This window comes from Trichoderma gamsii, assembly GCF_001481775.2.
Source record: "Trichoderma gamsii strain T6085 chromosome Unknown Scaffold_8.2, whole genome shotgun sequence".
NCBI lineage: Eukaryota > Fungi > Ascomycota > Sordariomycetes > Hypocreales > Hypocreaceae > Trichoderma > Trichoderma gamsii.
In genome coordinates, this window is record NW_020171345.1 from 1,043,971 (window position 1) to 1,060,223 (window position 16,253).

A 16,253-nucleotide genomic window follows, 5' to 3' on the forward strand; every position below is an offset into this window, starting at 1 on the left:
CAAGCTTCGATATCAAAAGCGCGACTGCGAATCTTTTCCTCTTGTTTTGGATATATCCAAGAGAGAGTTTAGTTTAGGAGCAAAAAAAAAGAAAAATTGTAGCTGTGGTACGGCAAAGCTGTTCCCGCCGTAGCACGTGAATCACTCACAATAAGTGGAGATCTTAGCTCGAAACCCCTACTTCAAACCTCTCCTTAGTCATCCGTCCAGCCCATTGCCATCCAAGTCAAAGTCCCCACAATTTTATAGGCCATTGCTCAACTCGCAGCCCGTCATTGCTTGCTTGCTTCAAAGGCATGACGTGACGCTGAAACCAAAGCGCTTTATCTGCCTTATCTGCAAAGCGGCGTTCCATCAGGCAGGCAACGGCTATTCCTTTTTGCGACCCTTGTTTCTAGCTTAATTCAACCCATCTCTCCCCTTCTAGTGCTCCGTAGCTCCGTAGCTTTACCTCTTCTCATCAACCTCCCCGCCTCGTATCGCAACAGAGATATCATCATCAATCGCCATGGCAAAGGGGATTTCGGTCCTCAAATTTGTGGGCACAGTGTCCCTCGGCCTGCTGACGGTGAGTTTTTCATTGTTATGATGTGTCTTTTCATGATTTGTTGGATCCTGGAGGAGAAAGGGCTGTGGTAGCAACGACGAAAAATAGCCGAATGCCCCTCTTCTCTCAGCAAAGTCGCATACTCGGCTGCATCATCGTAGCTTTAGCCGCCGATATGAACAACCAAAAGCCAAAGCAATCGGAGCTGCAGCAGCAGAATGCCAATCGCATTGCTACCAATCTCGGCTCTAGCCTTCAACACCGAGTGTGAATCTGGTACTGACTCTTTGCCATCGCAGGGCGTCTCATACACCGTCTCGGCTGTCACTCTTCCGACCCTCGTCAGCCTCCCATCATCATCTTCCGCCGCCCACGCCTTGACCTCTCTCCAATCCGCTCTCCGTCTCCCAGTCCTCGCTCTTTCATCTCTCGCCGCCGCTCCGCTATTCCTGTCGTTCGTCTTGTCTCCGCGCTATGCTCGCCACCCGTACCTCTTCTATACGTCCCTGCTCGCTGTGCTGTCTGCCGTAGCTCCTAACTACCTCCCCAAGCCAGCCACCTCAACTTCGAAGCTTTCCGGCACCCGCAAAGCCACTTCGTCTAGGGCCAGGATGGAAGCGAGCTACGAGGTCTTGGGTGATTCGCACAGCGAGGGAGACTTGCCTAGCGAGTCAGAGCTTGAAGATATCAATGGCGAGGAGGTCAGGGCCAACATTGACGGTGCCGCGAGAGCATACCTTGCTAGGACTGGCCTAGCTGCCGCTGGTTTTGTGCTGTCTGTGATTGGACTCTGGGGTGATGGTGCTCCTAGGTCCATTCGCTACTATTAAGCCATGAGCTGGCTTGTGTAACTTGTAAGATGTCTGCAGCAAGTCCGATTGGTTATGATTGCCAGTGGCTGGATTGGAACGATGTATTAACATTATGGAAAGTTGGTCCTTGCAACTAAAAGCGAGGTGGCTTCATCACTCCCTCATCAATTATTACGAAAAGATATGAGAAAAAAAAAACCGGTTTCAAATGACAAATTATGAAAGACAGTTGTCAACGAGTCTGTACAATTTGAACTCTTATATTATCATAGCTATCCAATACGAATCATGTTTAAGTTTTATAGACAGTTTAAATCATTATAATATTTGACTAATAGGACGACGATACAGACATATCCAATGATCTAATCCAACCAGAACTGGCTGATATCTTTAATGACCTAGAATAGACCTGCATTTTACCGATCATCTTATGTGCCACAAACGAAACAAACACGTATATATTTAGACAAACGGAAGGGAGAAAATGGTTCGATAGGCGGCTTCCCAAGCTTGCCAGAGCGCGTAGCATCCTACCTGATTGACTAAATTTTACGAAAGTCGTGAACGTCTGAATAAATTAAAGTCACTATAATGCCACCGCCAGAGAAAATCAGAAGCTCAAACACCGTCATCGCTATGTCCAATGTCTGCCCATTCGCCATAACTCGACTACAACGCCTTTCAAGCCTCCCCATAATACGCACCGGTGCCAACTCACAACTTAGGATGTTCCTGTAGTAAAACGCCTCCACTTACCATGGCGTCTTGGCTGCTTCCCTTTCTTATTCGCGCAGTTATTTTCCTCATGGACCTTAATATTCCATTTATTGGGATCCACTGCACCGCAGCCGTAGCGGCACTTGTATATTTCTCGGTAGTAATTTTGTAGAGTTTCGGGATGGTAATTCTTTATGTGCTTTTGAAGATTGCTTGCTTGACCCCTGTGGCCGTTCCTCCCCAGTTTAAATTTTGAACTACAGTACTCGCAACAGATTGTTCCATCCATCGACGCGCTTGTGCTAGTCGGGACACTTCTTGGTGTGGTAATTGGAGAAGGCGAGATAGTAATGGCGGATGAGGAGGTGGAAAGATTTGACGACACACTGGGAGAGCTGTTCGCTGGCGTGGGTTCCATAATGGTATCGACCGTGCTTATATTATTAGTACAAGATTTGAGGACAAGCGAAACCAAAAGCTTACCTAGGAAAGCCGAGTATAATATGATTAATATCGTAGGATGACTGAACGGCTGTAGTATTATCCTGGAAGTTCTCTGTGGAGAGACTGTCAGGCAGCAAATGGTTGATGCTCTTACAGCTCCCAAAGTCAATATCAGACGTAGATTCTAGGTACATGGTGAGGATGACCGAGTTTCGGGTTATTATCTGATCCAAAGCCAAATCTTGCCCGTCATCTGGAATCCGCATGGGCAGCCGTAGGATCGAAAAGCCGTATCGAGACACTGTCATGATGTTAGTCGGATGGATGGGGGCAAAAAACCTAGAACCTACGGCATAAATAGAGCAATATTGCGCCGAATATAGCGCCCGCCATGAAGACAGTGATGCGCGCCAGAATACTGGACTGTTCCATCTCCGGGTCAGGTGGCTTGGAGGAATTGATATGCAGATTCCCAAGTGCGCCTTGCGTTGGTGATGGACACCACTTGGTTAAAGGAAGCCTTCTTTCACATGTATGACCACAACGAATCGTAGAAAAGTATTGTTGTCGCAGAGTTTGCAGCCGGTAAGAACCAAGAGAATTTGCGGATCCATGGTCAAAGAGCCCACATGCTCTCACGAGACGGTTGACTAGGAGTTGTAAGAGTTCTAGAGGACGCGAGAAATTGTCCGCCCCTTCTTGGCCGATTGTTGAGACTGGAACGCCCCAGATATAATAAGCTATTTCGAAGAGCAGGGATTGGTCGTCCGGGCTTAGTAGAGTAGCCCATCGTGGGATATCATCCACAAATCTAGATATTATTAGCCAGATGTCCAAGTCAACACCATCATCGAGGGTTCTAGCATGCTTACTCTTCCTTCGAGCACCCTAGTTGTGAAGATGGAACGGCCGACCGCATTGCGTCTGCGACTTGCAAAGCGCTGACAATACTCGAAAGGCAGCGCGGCATATACCCTTCGCAAATGTCCCGAATCGCGCGCGTTCCGCTCCTCCAGACGGAAATGCTGGTACCAATATGGTCTACAAACTCTATCAGATTAGTAGAGGCGTCCCCTTTGGTACTTGCGTCTAGCAGTTTTTCACAAGAGTTCGAAACCTTTGCTATCAATCGCCGCGTCATGTTTCTGCGGCTTTGGACTTGTATAGCCGCAACCGCCGGACAATTTTCCACGTCAGAGCCTTTAGAGGGCATGAAATCTAGTGTGGGCTGGCGGGCCATCCGCTGGTAATTAATCCAAACTTTGGAGATGTCGACTTGTCGGGCATGTATAGTGGCAGAGCGGTTAAAGCTTTGAAAATCTGTGGAGCTTTCAGAATCTTCAAAGCTTTCAGAATCTTTGGGACCTTTGGAGCCAATAAAATCCAGTGTGAGCTCACGGGCCGTCTGAGTGTAATCAGTCTGAGTACTGGCAATAAAATCGTCTTTTAGCCACATATTGTCCGCCTCGCAATCGCTGATGAGCTTGCTCGATTCCTCATACGGCAAATTGCTCTCTACAAATTCGCCGGTCGGCTTAAAGGCTCTCCTGGCTTGGTAGTCATTGGCACCAGCCTCTAATAGAGAGCTGAATATTTTGAGTTGTCCATTTAGCTCTTTTATTTCATTTGGGTCAATATTTGAATCAGCCTCTATCACCTCTGATACGGCTCTCGAAAATAGGAGATCACGAGCGTTATTGTTCATGCCGGCTATGAAACTCCCAAGAATGTCTCTATAAGGGACGTTGCTATTTTCCAAGAACTGAGACAGAAGCCGAATATAATCTTCCTCGAGCACCTTCGCGCCAGCCCTCAGTAGATAGTCGATAATATACGCGTGACGATGCTTGATGGCACGGGATAGCGGGGACTTGTACCCATTACAATTGACGTTGGCATTTTCCTGTTCGAAGAGGTATTGAACAATTTCGAGGTGACCGCCAGAGGCTGCGCCACTCATGGGTGCTGCGCTGATGCAGGAATTTCCCCCTTCTTTATTGGCGCCATGAATGAGAAGCAGTTGAACTGCTTCCATATGGCCAGCTTTTGCGGCATGGTACAATGGCCCAGCAACGCAACCATCACCGTCTACCTGGGCACCACGCCCAAGAAGAAGCTGAAAGACGTCCCTTTCATAATGGCGTATGGCGAGGCATAAAGTCTTGGCATCAACGGAGCCTGGATCCATGGCAAGTGCATTGTGCACCAAAATATTGTTGTGCTGCTTGATCGCAGTTTGTAATTGAGATAGGGAGGGCTCATTTATAAAAGGGAAAGGGTAGATTGGCCCCTGGATATCCTCTTCGTCAAGCTCGCCAATCGCTTCGTCTAGAAGATCGAGGTCTTCAGAGATAGAGCGACTCCGACTATGGATATGATGAAATTGGAGCTCCGTGAGAATCTGCTCCTCGTGGAGACGCTCAAATCCGAAGCAGGCAAAAATCGAGCCCTCGCGAAGGAAATGGCGGACAAACAAGTCCAATGCGTCGAAGCTGTGGCCCTCAGTTTGATTCTGGTTGAATGCTGCACTCATTTGTGGGTAGTAGGGTAGCAGTGTGTCCATGCTGATCGAGGCATCAGAGAGAACATGGTCGAGATCGTCGTACGGTAGGAGGACTGCACGCAACCACTGTAGGAGGCTGTTTTCGTGAATATGAATGCTGAGGGAGCTCTCTGTCTTGTAGACTCTGAAGCAGATCTCGATATCAGCGCTGGGAGTGCCCGGGATGAAGCGGCCGTCGCCGCACGAATAAATTTCAAGAGTCTCCCTTGGCAGTGTTTAGCATGAATGAGCAGTACATAAGTACATGTATAGATGCCCAAAGAGGCGCACTCACTCTCCTAAGCGTTCGACCAAAACGAAAGCTGTGCGCGGGGACGGAGCAGCGCACATGATGGCGACGGCGGTGCGATGCCACCAGAGTATTGAGTCCTTGAAGACGGGGGGCTTATCAAAGCGGCAGATTCTCGAGGAAAGTAGCCATGGGCTTTGAAACCGTTTGAGAGCAATAGAGATTGAGAAGAACAGCGAGAATTACGAGACTTAAATACATCGTCGATTTGGCACCTTTGGGGTGCCTGGCACGTCGTCACCGTACATGTACCTACATTTTAGGAATCGCTACCCGTGGTTGTGGTCGTTATTATTGGTCGTGCACCATTTTAGGAATCCGCCACCACAAACGGCCAGCGCAAGGAACATGTGTGTGAGTGGGTATTGGACGCCAGGGGAAGCTCTCTATGGGCTGAGACTGACCGGGGATGCATTTTTAACTCTTCTAACTTAACGTCTGCCCGCCCAAACTTGGCAGGGGTTCGTGTCCACCAGCAGGCTCCGGTCTGCCCATCTCCCGTCGAGGCTCTCACTCGGCGCCGTGGAGATTGTTAGGAATCTCATGCACTAACACAGGCTTGCTCAATGCTGAGCCTCCCAAAGCGGAAGCCAGCATTTGTCGATTCCTAAAACACCTATATGCTACGCATCTAACCCTGCCTATTCTCTAGCAGCATGGCCCTGGCGTCTTCCTAATTTGCGCCAGTACTCCGTTCTGGTATTCAGTTGTATCCTACAAGATTGAGCGTCTCTGGCTGCTGCAGCCTTCCTTACTTATAAGATGCTGTTTTCTATTATGGAGAAACCTGTCGATCATTCATTGCTCTACCACAATTTCACGATGCCCAATTGAAACTCTCCCGTCCACATTTTAGGAACCACCATACTCCTAAAAAACATGAAGCTAGTTGAAATAAAGTCTTTAACAATGGTGCGGCGCCTGCTACCGCCATTATCTTCTGATCTCAGCGTCATTGTGTCAAGTTTAATTAGAATCAGATTCTAGATTTACATCATGTCTTCATCATGGGATGTTGAAATAGAGGGCCAACTTGAGACGACCGGGATCGACCTCCGTGTGGTCATGCTCACTCATGGGGCTTCTTTTCTCTATCACATTCCGCTTCTACCCTCCGACAAATGGATGGATGTTTCTCTCAAGCTTAAGAAGAATCTTGTGACCTCTCGAGGATTTTGGATGAGCAAATTAATGAATGCTGTTCCATTTCTAATGCCGGTAGTTTACAATGCAACGATATGCCCAGTACGTTTACATTTTAAATGAGTCGCGAGGTATCTCCCCAATCTGAGACTAACAAAGGCCTGTTCCCAGGTACCCATTGAGGCTATCTCTCAGGACCTCCCATGCATCGTTGACATTGGAACCGAGCATCGCTGCCACATACTCACAAAGGCTTTGCGCAACCCCAGAGTAATCCCAGCCAGATGCGACTTCGTCACTTCGTATCGTCGTTTCACAGCTCTGGACGAGGCACCCGGCACTATCCGTGCCAGAAATGCATTATTAGTTCGCTTGGAGTTTGACAAACTCATTTTCTTAGCGTTTAATGTGCTGTGCATTATTGTTTCTATCGTTTGTGGTGCCGTGGCGGGTGTTTGTTGGAAGAGTTTAGATACTGGCCTGGGAGTATTTGGTGCTGTGATAGGCGTAGTCGGTGTCGTGATGGGTATTTCCACTTATTTTTCGAACTGAGTCTTGTATATCAAGATTAATTACATTGTCTGCTCAACTATGACTCTGTTATGTAAGTTCTGTATGTATAAGATCTCGAGTTTGAATCGATATGCTGTTTGGAGTTGTCGCTCATATGAAAGAATACATCACAGGGAGCGGGGGTTTACTGGGCGCATATATATTGTATTAGCTTCTATGAAGACTTCGGCGGCCTTTGCATTCAAACTAGTTTCTGGTAAAATATCATCATAGAGCAGCCTTCTGACTATTATGCATCGCAATGATGGCCTTTTCGCTATTGCGAATACCTCTCTCCCACACACGATACCTAGCCTCGTACCACGATAGGATGCCACTTGGGCCACAAGCAGAGATGCATTTTGCAAGCTCGATACCATCCGTGATGGCATTGTTTGCGCCCTCTCCTCCCAGTATTGGCTCTGCATGCACAGAATCGCCCATGAAAAAGACGCCCTTCTTGGCGAGGGTGTAAAGTTCCTGCTGTTTGACAAGCACTGAACGCATAAGCCAATGCAAAACACGCTCCATCCTCAGCTTTTCCGCGTCAAAAACCTCTTTAAATGGCTGGCTTAATCCACTCAGAGTTTCTACTTCGTCGAAAAATTCGTCTGGAATATATGTTGCTCCTGACACTGGGCGATTGGGTTTGTGAAGAGGATCCGTAGAGCCTCTAGCCGGGCGCGAGAAGATCCAGCTCACGCTCACTATAATAGCCTGTTGCTCATTGATGAATATATTCAATATAAGGTCGTCTAATTTCATCTCTAGAACATTTGAATCATTGAATGCTGGGGCGTAGATGTTGTCGAATAGAGCACGCTTTACTTTTCGTTTGCCATTGAAAGCGACATATGGGAGAATACCAAATGGCGTGTTCGGAGAGAGGGATTTCCGAGTATTCGAGTGCGGTCCATCGGCTCCAACGACGCATAAACTCTCAAGCTGTTCCTCATTTTGAAAGTACAAGGCCGTCCCCGACGAAGTTTGTTCCGCTCTTTCCAGGGAGTACCCCCATCGGACATCCAGGCCCTCGCGAAGCAAGTTCTCAAATTTTTCGCGATTAGCGCGAAACGAGGTAGAAACTACTTGCCCAGGATTTACCATGGACTTGGACTCAATATTTCCATTCCCTCCTAGTGATCCGTTCACGGCTATTCGACGCCTGAAAGCGCTTTCATCCATACCCAGTATCTCTAGGAGTGGCATATAAGACGAGGCGTGGAGTGTGACGCCATAGTTATGGCGCGGGTCTGAAGACCAATCGCTCGTAAAGCACCGCTGCAACTCCATTCTTGAGAAGACAGCGACCGAGCGTTAAGCCTCCAATGCCCGCTCCAATAATGCAGACTGGTTGCTGTGGCATTTTGACGGTGCGGCGTTGTAAGATAAGATGTGCGAGGCTCAGCAAAAAGGAAAAGGATATTCTCTTATTACGACTAGTAGGATTTAAGATTCATAACCTCTGAGAGATGGTATCGAGTTGCGGCGCCACAAGTGCGACGAGCCAGGATGCATTTCTAACGTTGTTGCAAAACAACCCGCTTCTCGGCTACGCAGCGCAACACTGGGGAAATCATCTGAGGCAAGTTAGCGATGATGATATCAACCAGCAGGCAATTGCATTACTGAGCGATAGAAACAAAGTCCATCTTATCTCTTGGTTGAAGGAATATGCAGATAACCTAGTCAAGGGGGCCTATTTTAGGCCACGGACACAAGTATACGGCTTAACACTAGCTTCTTCTTTTGGTCTCATGGTTGTGGCATCTAGTTTGATCAGTTCAGGCTCATCTTTGCACGATAGAGACTCAAACGGGCAGACTGCTCTGCATCACGCCGTGGAGAATGGGCATACAGATACGGCGGCGCTGTTGTTAGACATGGGCGCTGAGATCAATTCGAGAGATCTCGATGGCTCATCGCCTCTCCATCAGGCGTCTACCAACGCTGACGAAGAAACTGCCAAGTTGCTCATACTGAAAGGCGCCGATGTCAATGCGGTGGACGGGTATAATGCAACACCCCTATACCGCGCCGCAGAGGCGGGGGACGAAGCAGTCACCCAGCTTCTTCTCGATGCAAATGCCGATCTACTTGCCAAGAACAGTTATCTCCAAACAGCTTTACATAAAGCAGCTGATAGAGGACATCTTGCCATAGTGGACTTGCTCCTTCAGCATGGCGCAGATGTCAAAGCGAAAGATCACTACGGATACACGCCATTCTATCGTGCTGCCGACCAAGGACATGAAGATGTGGCAAGACTATTGCAAGCTTTCACCCGACGAGGTTGATTTTATGTTACTATATTAGTGTGATACTGGAGTTGTGCTATCACTTGACAATGTCGTTGGACTACGCGAATATCTGTATGTGTTAATCTACTACTACTACTACTCATTTTTGGTAGATTTGCTACCTTTCATGCGGCATTCCGTATAGCCAGCGGGAAGTGCTGGCTAGCAAATGAATTTTTAGCGAAACATGATACTATGTCTAACTGGTTAATAGCCTGAAGTCAAGGAGAAAAAAGTAGGACGTGGCCATAGGCACCTGTCTGGTAACGCTTAGCAACTCTTTCCTATGGTCCGCTGAGCAACTTTTGTATGTAGATTTAGTGCATATATGCTATTACGATGGATGTTCAGAAAACACAGGGAGACACTAACCATCGAAATTGGCATGAAGTGGTTTTGTCAACCAGCTGGCAGTAGACTCTGTGTGGCTGCTATGCTGCCCAATGATAATTACTCTGTAGCCGCCATGGGTGTAAAGGGTAAGAGGATTGGCTCTTGTACGTAGTCGAGACCTAGTTCCAGCTCGCCACCAACCAATATTGTCTTATAAATGGCGCTTTTGCTCCTCTTGAACCTGGTCAAGACCTAATTCCAGCACGCTCTACCCAAGCCAATTGGGCTGACTAAGACCAAAATTGTAGTTGCGTTATTTGCCTCTCAAAGTGAGACATTGGATTTCAAGGCTACCTACACACTTCGATCGTTTTTGCCGGTGAATTGGCACTTCGGTATAGTACATGGGCATTTTCCTCTTTGCGATAACGTTCGCGTTATTTAGAAGACGGTGAGGTTTTTTTCAGGTACATCTATATACTTCACAAACAGATATAGTGTCCATTTCAGCACGGAGAATTAGCCCCTGAGCTTACATGTACTTTTTGGCTGCATTCGAATTGTACCAATTTTGTTTATTTACTTATCTTCTCAAACTAAAGATCTTGTAACTCTTGTGACTCTTTGGTAACAAAGACCCTCTAAGACCATTTTTAGACCTCTACACGAATGGCCTAAAAGCCCAGAAAAAGGTCCACCAGTCAGCCCTACGTGTGTCTAGAATACCAGAAACGACTCGGCGCCCCATGGCAGCCCGTCGTTGAAATCCTGGCAATCGATCGGGTTAATAGGCCAGAAATCTCTTGCAGTGCCGGTACAGTCGTCCCCGGTGAAGAGTCGGACCCTGAGGCCAAGAATATCGGAGCTGAATAAGAGGGAAACGGCGCCGCCTGGTATTCCGAATTGTTGACAGCCAGGGGTGGCCTGTTGCCCAGTGCGTACGTTGCAAACGCCGCCGCTAGCTTGGTTACAGTCAGGCATCGAGCAGTATTTCAGCGACCAGCTTGGTGGAGCCGTAACCAGGAGTGATTGCATCGCCGATCCGAACTCATGACCAAGCCCGACTTGAGCGCCGGCGGCATCCGTGCCATGGGCTGAAACAGCAGGTGAGGGCATCGCAGACCAGAAAGCAAGGCTAACAAACGGGCTGAAAGACTTGAGTTGCATCTTGGGGTCTTAGCGATGGAGAAAAATAAAGGGAAGGAGATGTTGAGATGGTGTTTGATATGAGACAAGATGGGAGCACTTCGTGAAATGGATTGCTTGCGGGCTATGTTGACTTGGCAATATTAGGTGTCAATGAGTAGTGAGGAGAAAAGAATGCTAGAGAGTATCGAGAGAGGAGGCGAGGGGATGGCCGAAACTTAAATAGCCATCGGATACCACGTAATATCTCCATAGCGATAGACGAATAGAAAGTCCAGCTCAGTACTTGACCTGTACTGCCCTGCTTCTTGGATCCAATAGCCTTGAAGAGCATTGCCAATAGTCTTGACAAAGATTGCCTGTTTGGGCATTTTATTGATGAGCTGAAGGACCTTCGGACCAGCCCCCATACAGTGGTAGTGGCGCCGGCAAGGAGCAAGCCCCTTTAGACATGTTCACAATGAGATTTTGCAGAAGTTAGGAACATTTGAATACATATAACACAAACGAATGGAATTTACGTCAACTATGATATACGAATCATACTCATAACCATGTGGCCTTCCATGTAGCCCACTTGTTGCTAGTTTGCCGGATCTGGAGATTCAGGAGGTAAACAAGCTGCTCAGGTTTCTAGTCACAATGCGAAAGAGTAATAGAAAGTTAAGAGAAAAGTTTCTAGTGTGCTGTAGCAATTGTCTGACGAAGGAAGTACAAAGTTTTCAAGGCTCTAGGAACGATATCTCTAACCATGGCCACACCTTCAACTATCGACCACTTGTCCTCCTCACCACAAGAAACAAAAGAAATGAATGAGCATCATCCTCAGCCACCTGTAACTAATAGAGTGGATTCTTAAGCACCAATCTGGACGGTGAGGTTACCGTGGTCGTCGTGGACAACGACAACATTCTTGGGGAGCTTGGTGAAGTCAATGAGGCAGACTCCTCCGATTTTGGTGACGTCAATGAGCTGTCCCTTCTTGAAGTCGCCAACGGCAACGTAGTAGGTGTTGACCGGTTGGATCTGGTAGCTCGTCTGGGCTTCGGGAACGAAGGTAGCAGCGGGACCGTCGGAGCCGCCCTTGGCACCCAGACCAATCATGTATCCCTCTGCAGGACGTTTCATGTTAGCAAGTTCAACCGGGGACGAAGCCCGCCAGAGTAGAGGTGGGTGAAGAACGTACCAGCCTTGGCTTCAGCATTGCTGAAGTTGCCGGTGCGGATCTCATAGGCGTTAGGAAAGCTTGCGTTGGGGAGAGCATCGGTGGAAAACTGGGGAGTGTCGTCGGCGACAAGCATGCTCAAGCTAGTTCCCGGGACCGGCTGGCCGGTGGGCTCGGTATAACCGAGGGTAACGGGCTCAGTGCCGGTGACGGTAATGGTGACGCTGCCGCTAGCGTTGGCCTTCTTCTTGCCAACAATGGCGTTGTACTCGTTGACCAGTTCGAAGAGGATCTCCTGTTTGTTGGCGGCCTTGTCGACGGCGAAGATGTTGGACCAGACCTGCTCTTGGACTCTACCTGACACGATGGGGACCTTGTTGAAGAGGGCATACTGCTGGAGACTACCAGACTTGTTCTTGATGGTGATGTTGTAGTTGTTAGGCATCTTGAAGGTGGTTGGGGAAAGAAGTAGTAAGTGTGAGTATGGATAGGCTGAAAGTTGAAAGATTGCTTTGGAGTTGAGACTGTGTTGATGATGGCTGCTGATGAAACGACAGTGTTGTATCGAGGAGGAAGATGGTCTTATATACGGGCGAGACTGGCAAGACTGGACGACTTTTCCTCTGACCAGCGACAGATTGTCCCCATCTCAGCTTGGAAACGAGGCAGATTTCCACGGTGCTGAGCCCCTCCCTCGAGTCCTGATAGCAAACACTACACCGCCCTAGACCAAGGGAAGACGCCGAAGACTGCAGGCTGACTGAATCCGGAGACGAAGCTCCTAAGACTTGTGCCTCCAGGCGGTGTTTCCATCGAAGCTGTGGTGATAGTGGATTATCCAGCAGTCTAGGCGCCCGCGGCTGGTTCAGGATCATGGCACCGTGACGAATGAGGTGAGGATCCTGCTTGTTCCCTCTGAAGTGGCAATCGATAGAATCGAATAGTGCCTCTCCAGCCAGCCCAAGAGGATGATTAATGCCAAAGAGGACGTTGAACGTCTGAAGTGACGATCGATAGAATCGAATAGTCTCTCTTCAGCCAGCCCAGGAGGATGATCAATCCGAATAGGACGTTGAGAGTCAGATTCACGCCCCTCTCTTCAGAAGAACAGAATGTAGAGCCTGCATCGGCGTGTCCGCGAGGAGGAGAGAGCAGCGGTTACCAGAGCAGGGCCATGAGAGGAAGGCCTGAATAGCCGCTGGGGCGTTCGATAGTTGCTTCAATGGGGCCAGCGATCGCGCCTCTGGGCTGAGTATCGGAACAATAGAATGGAACCCAGTTAGACAATGCGCAGCCCTTTGACTGCGGGGATTGGGATGCAACCTTGCCGCGTGCGGGTGGTTGCGGCAGGACGGGACGGCAGGGTCCTAATGGATACACGCAAACACGTGCACTTCACGACTAGACCCAGATCAGCGGACACTAATGGACACTAGCGGGTGTACCCGCCCGTCACTCGTCCGCACATGGCTTAGTGTCCCGGCTGGTGGGAGCTGAGGAAGGTAGGGCTGGGGCTTGGCTGGTCGGATTTGGGTTGATGGCTTGGATGGACAAGGAAGAGCCAAGCTGGGGAAACAAACGCGTGTAATAGACTACGTACTATCGGTTTCGGTTCTCTCCTCTAAGCGCCACCAACTAACCCGATTCGCCCTACGTTTCTTGCCCTGCATACACACTACCGCGGGCAAGGGGTTCGGCTGTGCGGATAGACGCAAATAGACCTTCTTCGTAGGTCACCTACTCGGCTTCAAGTCCCATGTCTCTCTCCGACGTCTTTCTTGATGATCGCGATTCCTGTTTGCTGTTTTGCCCGTTCAAGATACTCCTAGCTCGTTGGAGCGAGGTTCTTCCAGTCTACCAGTGTAACCCCCTTTAGCATGCTGCTTTCGACCATGTCCAAGAGCACCATGGCGCCGTACATCGTCTCCATTAACAACCAGTCCAACATCAAGCAGGCGTACGCCATCTTCGCCGCTGCCCCCACCATCAAGCGCAACGGGGATTCCACCGTCGACGTCGTCACCCGCATCATCACCAGCGTCCGGGGCGTCGCTAGTCCCCAGGGCCAGGCCAGCTTCATGCTGTCCAAGAAGCTTTTTGCAACATGCGGCGTATACGATGTCGAAGCTGACCTGTCGCCCCAGAACCAGCACAGGAAGCGCATAGGCACGGGCATTGAGGTCGTCGACCAGCGCCCCGTCAACCTCGGATGCTCAGATGAGCGGGGCAGGCCTGTGCCCGGAACAACGCTCCGGATTGAGTGTTCTGATGGTACGCCGGTGTTTACCAAGGAGGAAATCACCCCGTCGGGCGTCACTGGCTGTTTTTCCATCCTGACTGGTCGAGACTTTTCAGTCAAAGAAGCTAGGCACAGTGAGTTGCTCATCCTTCGATATCCCCGAATGTAGCCGCTGCGGGCGTCTGATGCTGACGGGGCGACCAGACCAGTACGTTGTTGGCTTCTGTTCGTCCATGCGCCAGAACATCGGACCCTATGCCACCTTCGTCCCCGAGCCCGGCCAAGAGTACCAGATTGCGCCGTCCAAGATATTCTACGTCGCGGTGGGCCAGTTCAACCCCTACGACCTGACCAGCCCAACTCTGAAAGACAGCTCCTCGACGTGCAAGGTGGACTTTGGCACGCTGGGGACGGACCAAGTCACCTTGATCCATAATGATACAGGTGGGCTTATCAGGATGAGGGTTCCTGGCGAGGAGGGTCCGTCGCCGGGGAACTTTGATGTCTCAGGGTCATCCGGGTCCGCCGACATGGGGTTGAATATTAATTAGTACTACTCGCTTGATTTGAACACGATTGATTATGAAAGCTTCTGTTTAGCAATTACTGTACTCCAGGGAGATACATTGCTTGGTATAATTTTAATCTCCATCACTCTACTTGGCTGCAGGGCATGTTGAAGCTGCTAATCGAATCAAATAAGACTGGCCAAGACTGAATAAAGCAAGCTACTACATTGTCTAAAGGTCTTGGCGATAGGCTACCTTGGCAATAGGCTCTCAAATCTTCCCAGGGCCCTAGAGAAGCTACATGTAGTCATCATCTCAAATTGGCACCCCCAACTTCCAGTCTTGCGGACTAGCCTTGTCCCCAGCTGCCCAATTCGCTTCTGTACTGTTGAATCACGTCCTGGCCGCTGTAGGTACTAGTACGGACCTTTTTAACCACGTCCTCGAGCTTCAGAGACCCATTGTTAGGCTTCCTGAAGGCCCACATGGCGGCGTCTATCTCGTTCCAAAGGTAGAAGTTGTCTGTCCCATAGACGGTTAGGAGAAAGGTGTTGCCGCCGTCGTAGTCGACCTTCACCATGATAGGGATGAGATTGTCCAGATTAAAGCTCTCGGCGAGACCAGGAACCTCTGATGTGGTATCAGTAATAGTTACGTAAGAACGAAAATAGAAGTAGCAGCAGTAGCAGCAGTAGCAGCAGCTGGAGTGCTGGATACTATTTCTCTAACAGAAGAGAAAGGGAAAACAGCGCAGAAGAGGGAAAAGAAAAGCGTACCTGGATCGAGAGAGAAATACGTCTCCATTTTCATGAGCTTTGGGTCGTTGGACCAGGAAGAATCCGACGGTAAGAGTTCAGGGTCAAGCTCCAGGTACCGCGGGACACGCTTCGGATCCTCTCCGGGCACTGAAGGTGCGGGAGCGGCCGGCGAGGACCTTTCGCCGGCGTCTGGAGCACCGGCCTCGGCCGAAGTGTCACGGCCTGGGTTGGAGGGATCAGTATCCGGCATTTTTGGTCTTCACAGCAAAGAAAGGTAGATGAAGATGAAGTATTCAAATATCGCTTGACGAACCAAGAGAGCTCGTCGAGGACTAGATATCTGCCCTTCTCCGGACCTGTTCTCTCAGTCGGCCTAGTTGATTGACTCACTGAGCGTGCGTGAGGGAAGAGGCTTGAGTGTCTCTCGGGCTAGTGGCGTCAACCAACCCCCTCACCTGCCCAAGTTGGGTAAAGTATATCAGAACCTGTCTGAGCTGATGATCCTCCCTACATGTACCCTCGTCTGGTGCAAAGTTCACTATTGAAGGCAGCAGGGGTGCATGCGTGTACGTGGACCGATAGTCTTACGGGGCTCAGACCAGGCCATTCGCCGCCACAAGTGCATATTGGTAGAACAACATACTGTTCTATGGGCGAGCCCTGAAACTTCACACCGCGTCCTCCGAGGCCCTGGTGTGATTGCCTCAGCCACAAATACCCTCCAAGCGCCTAC

The 16,253-nt window shown here is 49.5% G+C and overlaps 8 protein-coding genes across 8 annotated transcripts; 3 read left to right on the forward strand and 5 right to left on the reverse strand.

Moving 5' to 3' along the window:
• Nucleotides 1–508: 508 nt before the first annotated feature.
• Nucleotides 509–1,377, forward strand: TGAM01_v203278 (hypothetical protein; the record flags this gene model as incomplete). The annotated part of the gene is made up of 2 exons (XM_018803066.1): nucleotides 509–568; nucleotides 847–1,377. 2 exons carry the CDS (start codon nucleotides 509–511, stop codon nucleotides 1,375–1,377), a joined length of 591 nt encoding a protein of 196 aa, XP_018663832.1.
• A 2,014-nt stretch (nucleotides 1,378–3,391) lies between these two features.
• Nucleotides 3,392–5,416, reverse strand: TGAM01_v203279 (hypothetical protein; the record flags this gene model as incomplete). The annotated part of the gene is made up of 2 exons (XM_018803067.1): nucleotides 3,392–5,291; nucleotides 5,361–5,416. 2 exons carry the CDS (start codon nucleotides 5,414–5,416, stop codon nucleotides 3,392–3,394), a joined length of 1,956 nt encoding a protein of 651 aa, XP_018663833.1.
• Nucleotides 5,417–7,298: 1,882 nt separating this feature from the next.
• TGAM01_v203280 (hypothetical protein) lies at nucleotides 7,299–8,363 on the reverse strand (the record flags this gene model as incomplete). The annotated part of the gene is made up of 1 exon (XM_018803068.1): nucleotides 7,299–8,363. One exon carries the CDS (start codon nucleotides 8,361–8,363, stop codon nucleotides 7,299–7,301), a length of 1,065 nt encoding a protein of 354 aa, XP_018663834.1.
• Nucleotides 8,364–8,953: 590 nt separating this feature from the next.
• On the forward strand, nucleotides 8,954–9,367 carry TGAM01_v203281 (hypothetical protein; the record flags this gene model as incomplete). Its single annotated transcript, XM_018803069.1, has 1 exon — nucleotides 8,954–9,367. One exon carries the CDS (start codon nucleotides 8,954–8,956, stop codon nucleotides 9,365–9,367), a length of 414 nt encoding a protein of 137 aa, XP_018663835.1.
• Nucleotides 9,368–10,420: 1,053 nt separating this feature from the next.
• TGAM01_v203282 (hypothetical protein) lies at nucleotides 10,421–10,870 on the reverse strand (the record flags this gene model as incomplete). Its single annotated transcript, XM_018803070.1, has 1 exon — nucleotides 10,421–10,870. The coding sequence occupies one exon, from the start codon at nucleotides 10,868–10,870 to the stop codon at nucleotides 10,421–10,423; it is 450 nt and encodes a 149-aa protein (XP_018663836.1).
• An 834-nt stretch (nucleotides 10,871–11,704) lies between these two features.
• Nucleotides 11,705–12,459, reverse strand: TGAM01_v203283 (hypothetical protein; the record flags this gene model as incomplete). Its single annotated transcript, XM_018803071.1, has 2 exons — nucleotides 11,705–11,961; nucleotides 12,036–12,459. The coding sequence occupies 2 exons, from the start codon at nucleotides 12,457–12,459 to the stop codon at nucleotides 11,705–11,707; spliced, it is 681 nt and encodes a 226-aa protein (XP_018663837.1).
• Nucleotides 12,460–13,906: 1,447 nt separating this feature from the next.
• On the forward strand, nucleotides 13,907–14,804 carry TGAM01_v203284 (hypothetical protein; the record flags this gene model as incomplete). The annotated part of the gene is made up of 2 exons (XM_018803072.1): nucleotides 13,907–14,387; nucleotides 14,458–14,804. 2 exons carry the CDS (start codon nucleotides 13,907–13,909, stop codon nucleotides 14,802–14,804), a joined length of 828 nt encoding a protein of 275 aa, XP_018663838.1.
• A 307-nt stretch (nucleotides 14,805–15,111) lies between these two features.
• On the reverse strand, nucleotides 15,112–15,770 carry TGAM01_v203285 (hypothetical protein; the record flags this gene model as incomplete). The annotated part of the gene is made up of 2 exons (XM_024549173.1): nucleotides 15,112–15,284; nucleotides 15,539–15,770. The coding sequence occupies 2 exons, from the start codon at nucleotides 15,768–15,770 to the stop codon at nucleotides 15,112–15,114; spliced, it is 405 nt and encodes a 134-aa protein (XP_024406151.1).
• Between the last annotated feature and the right edge of the window lie 483 nt (nucleotides 15,771–16,253).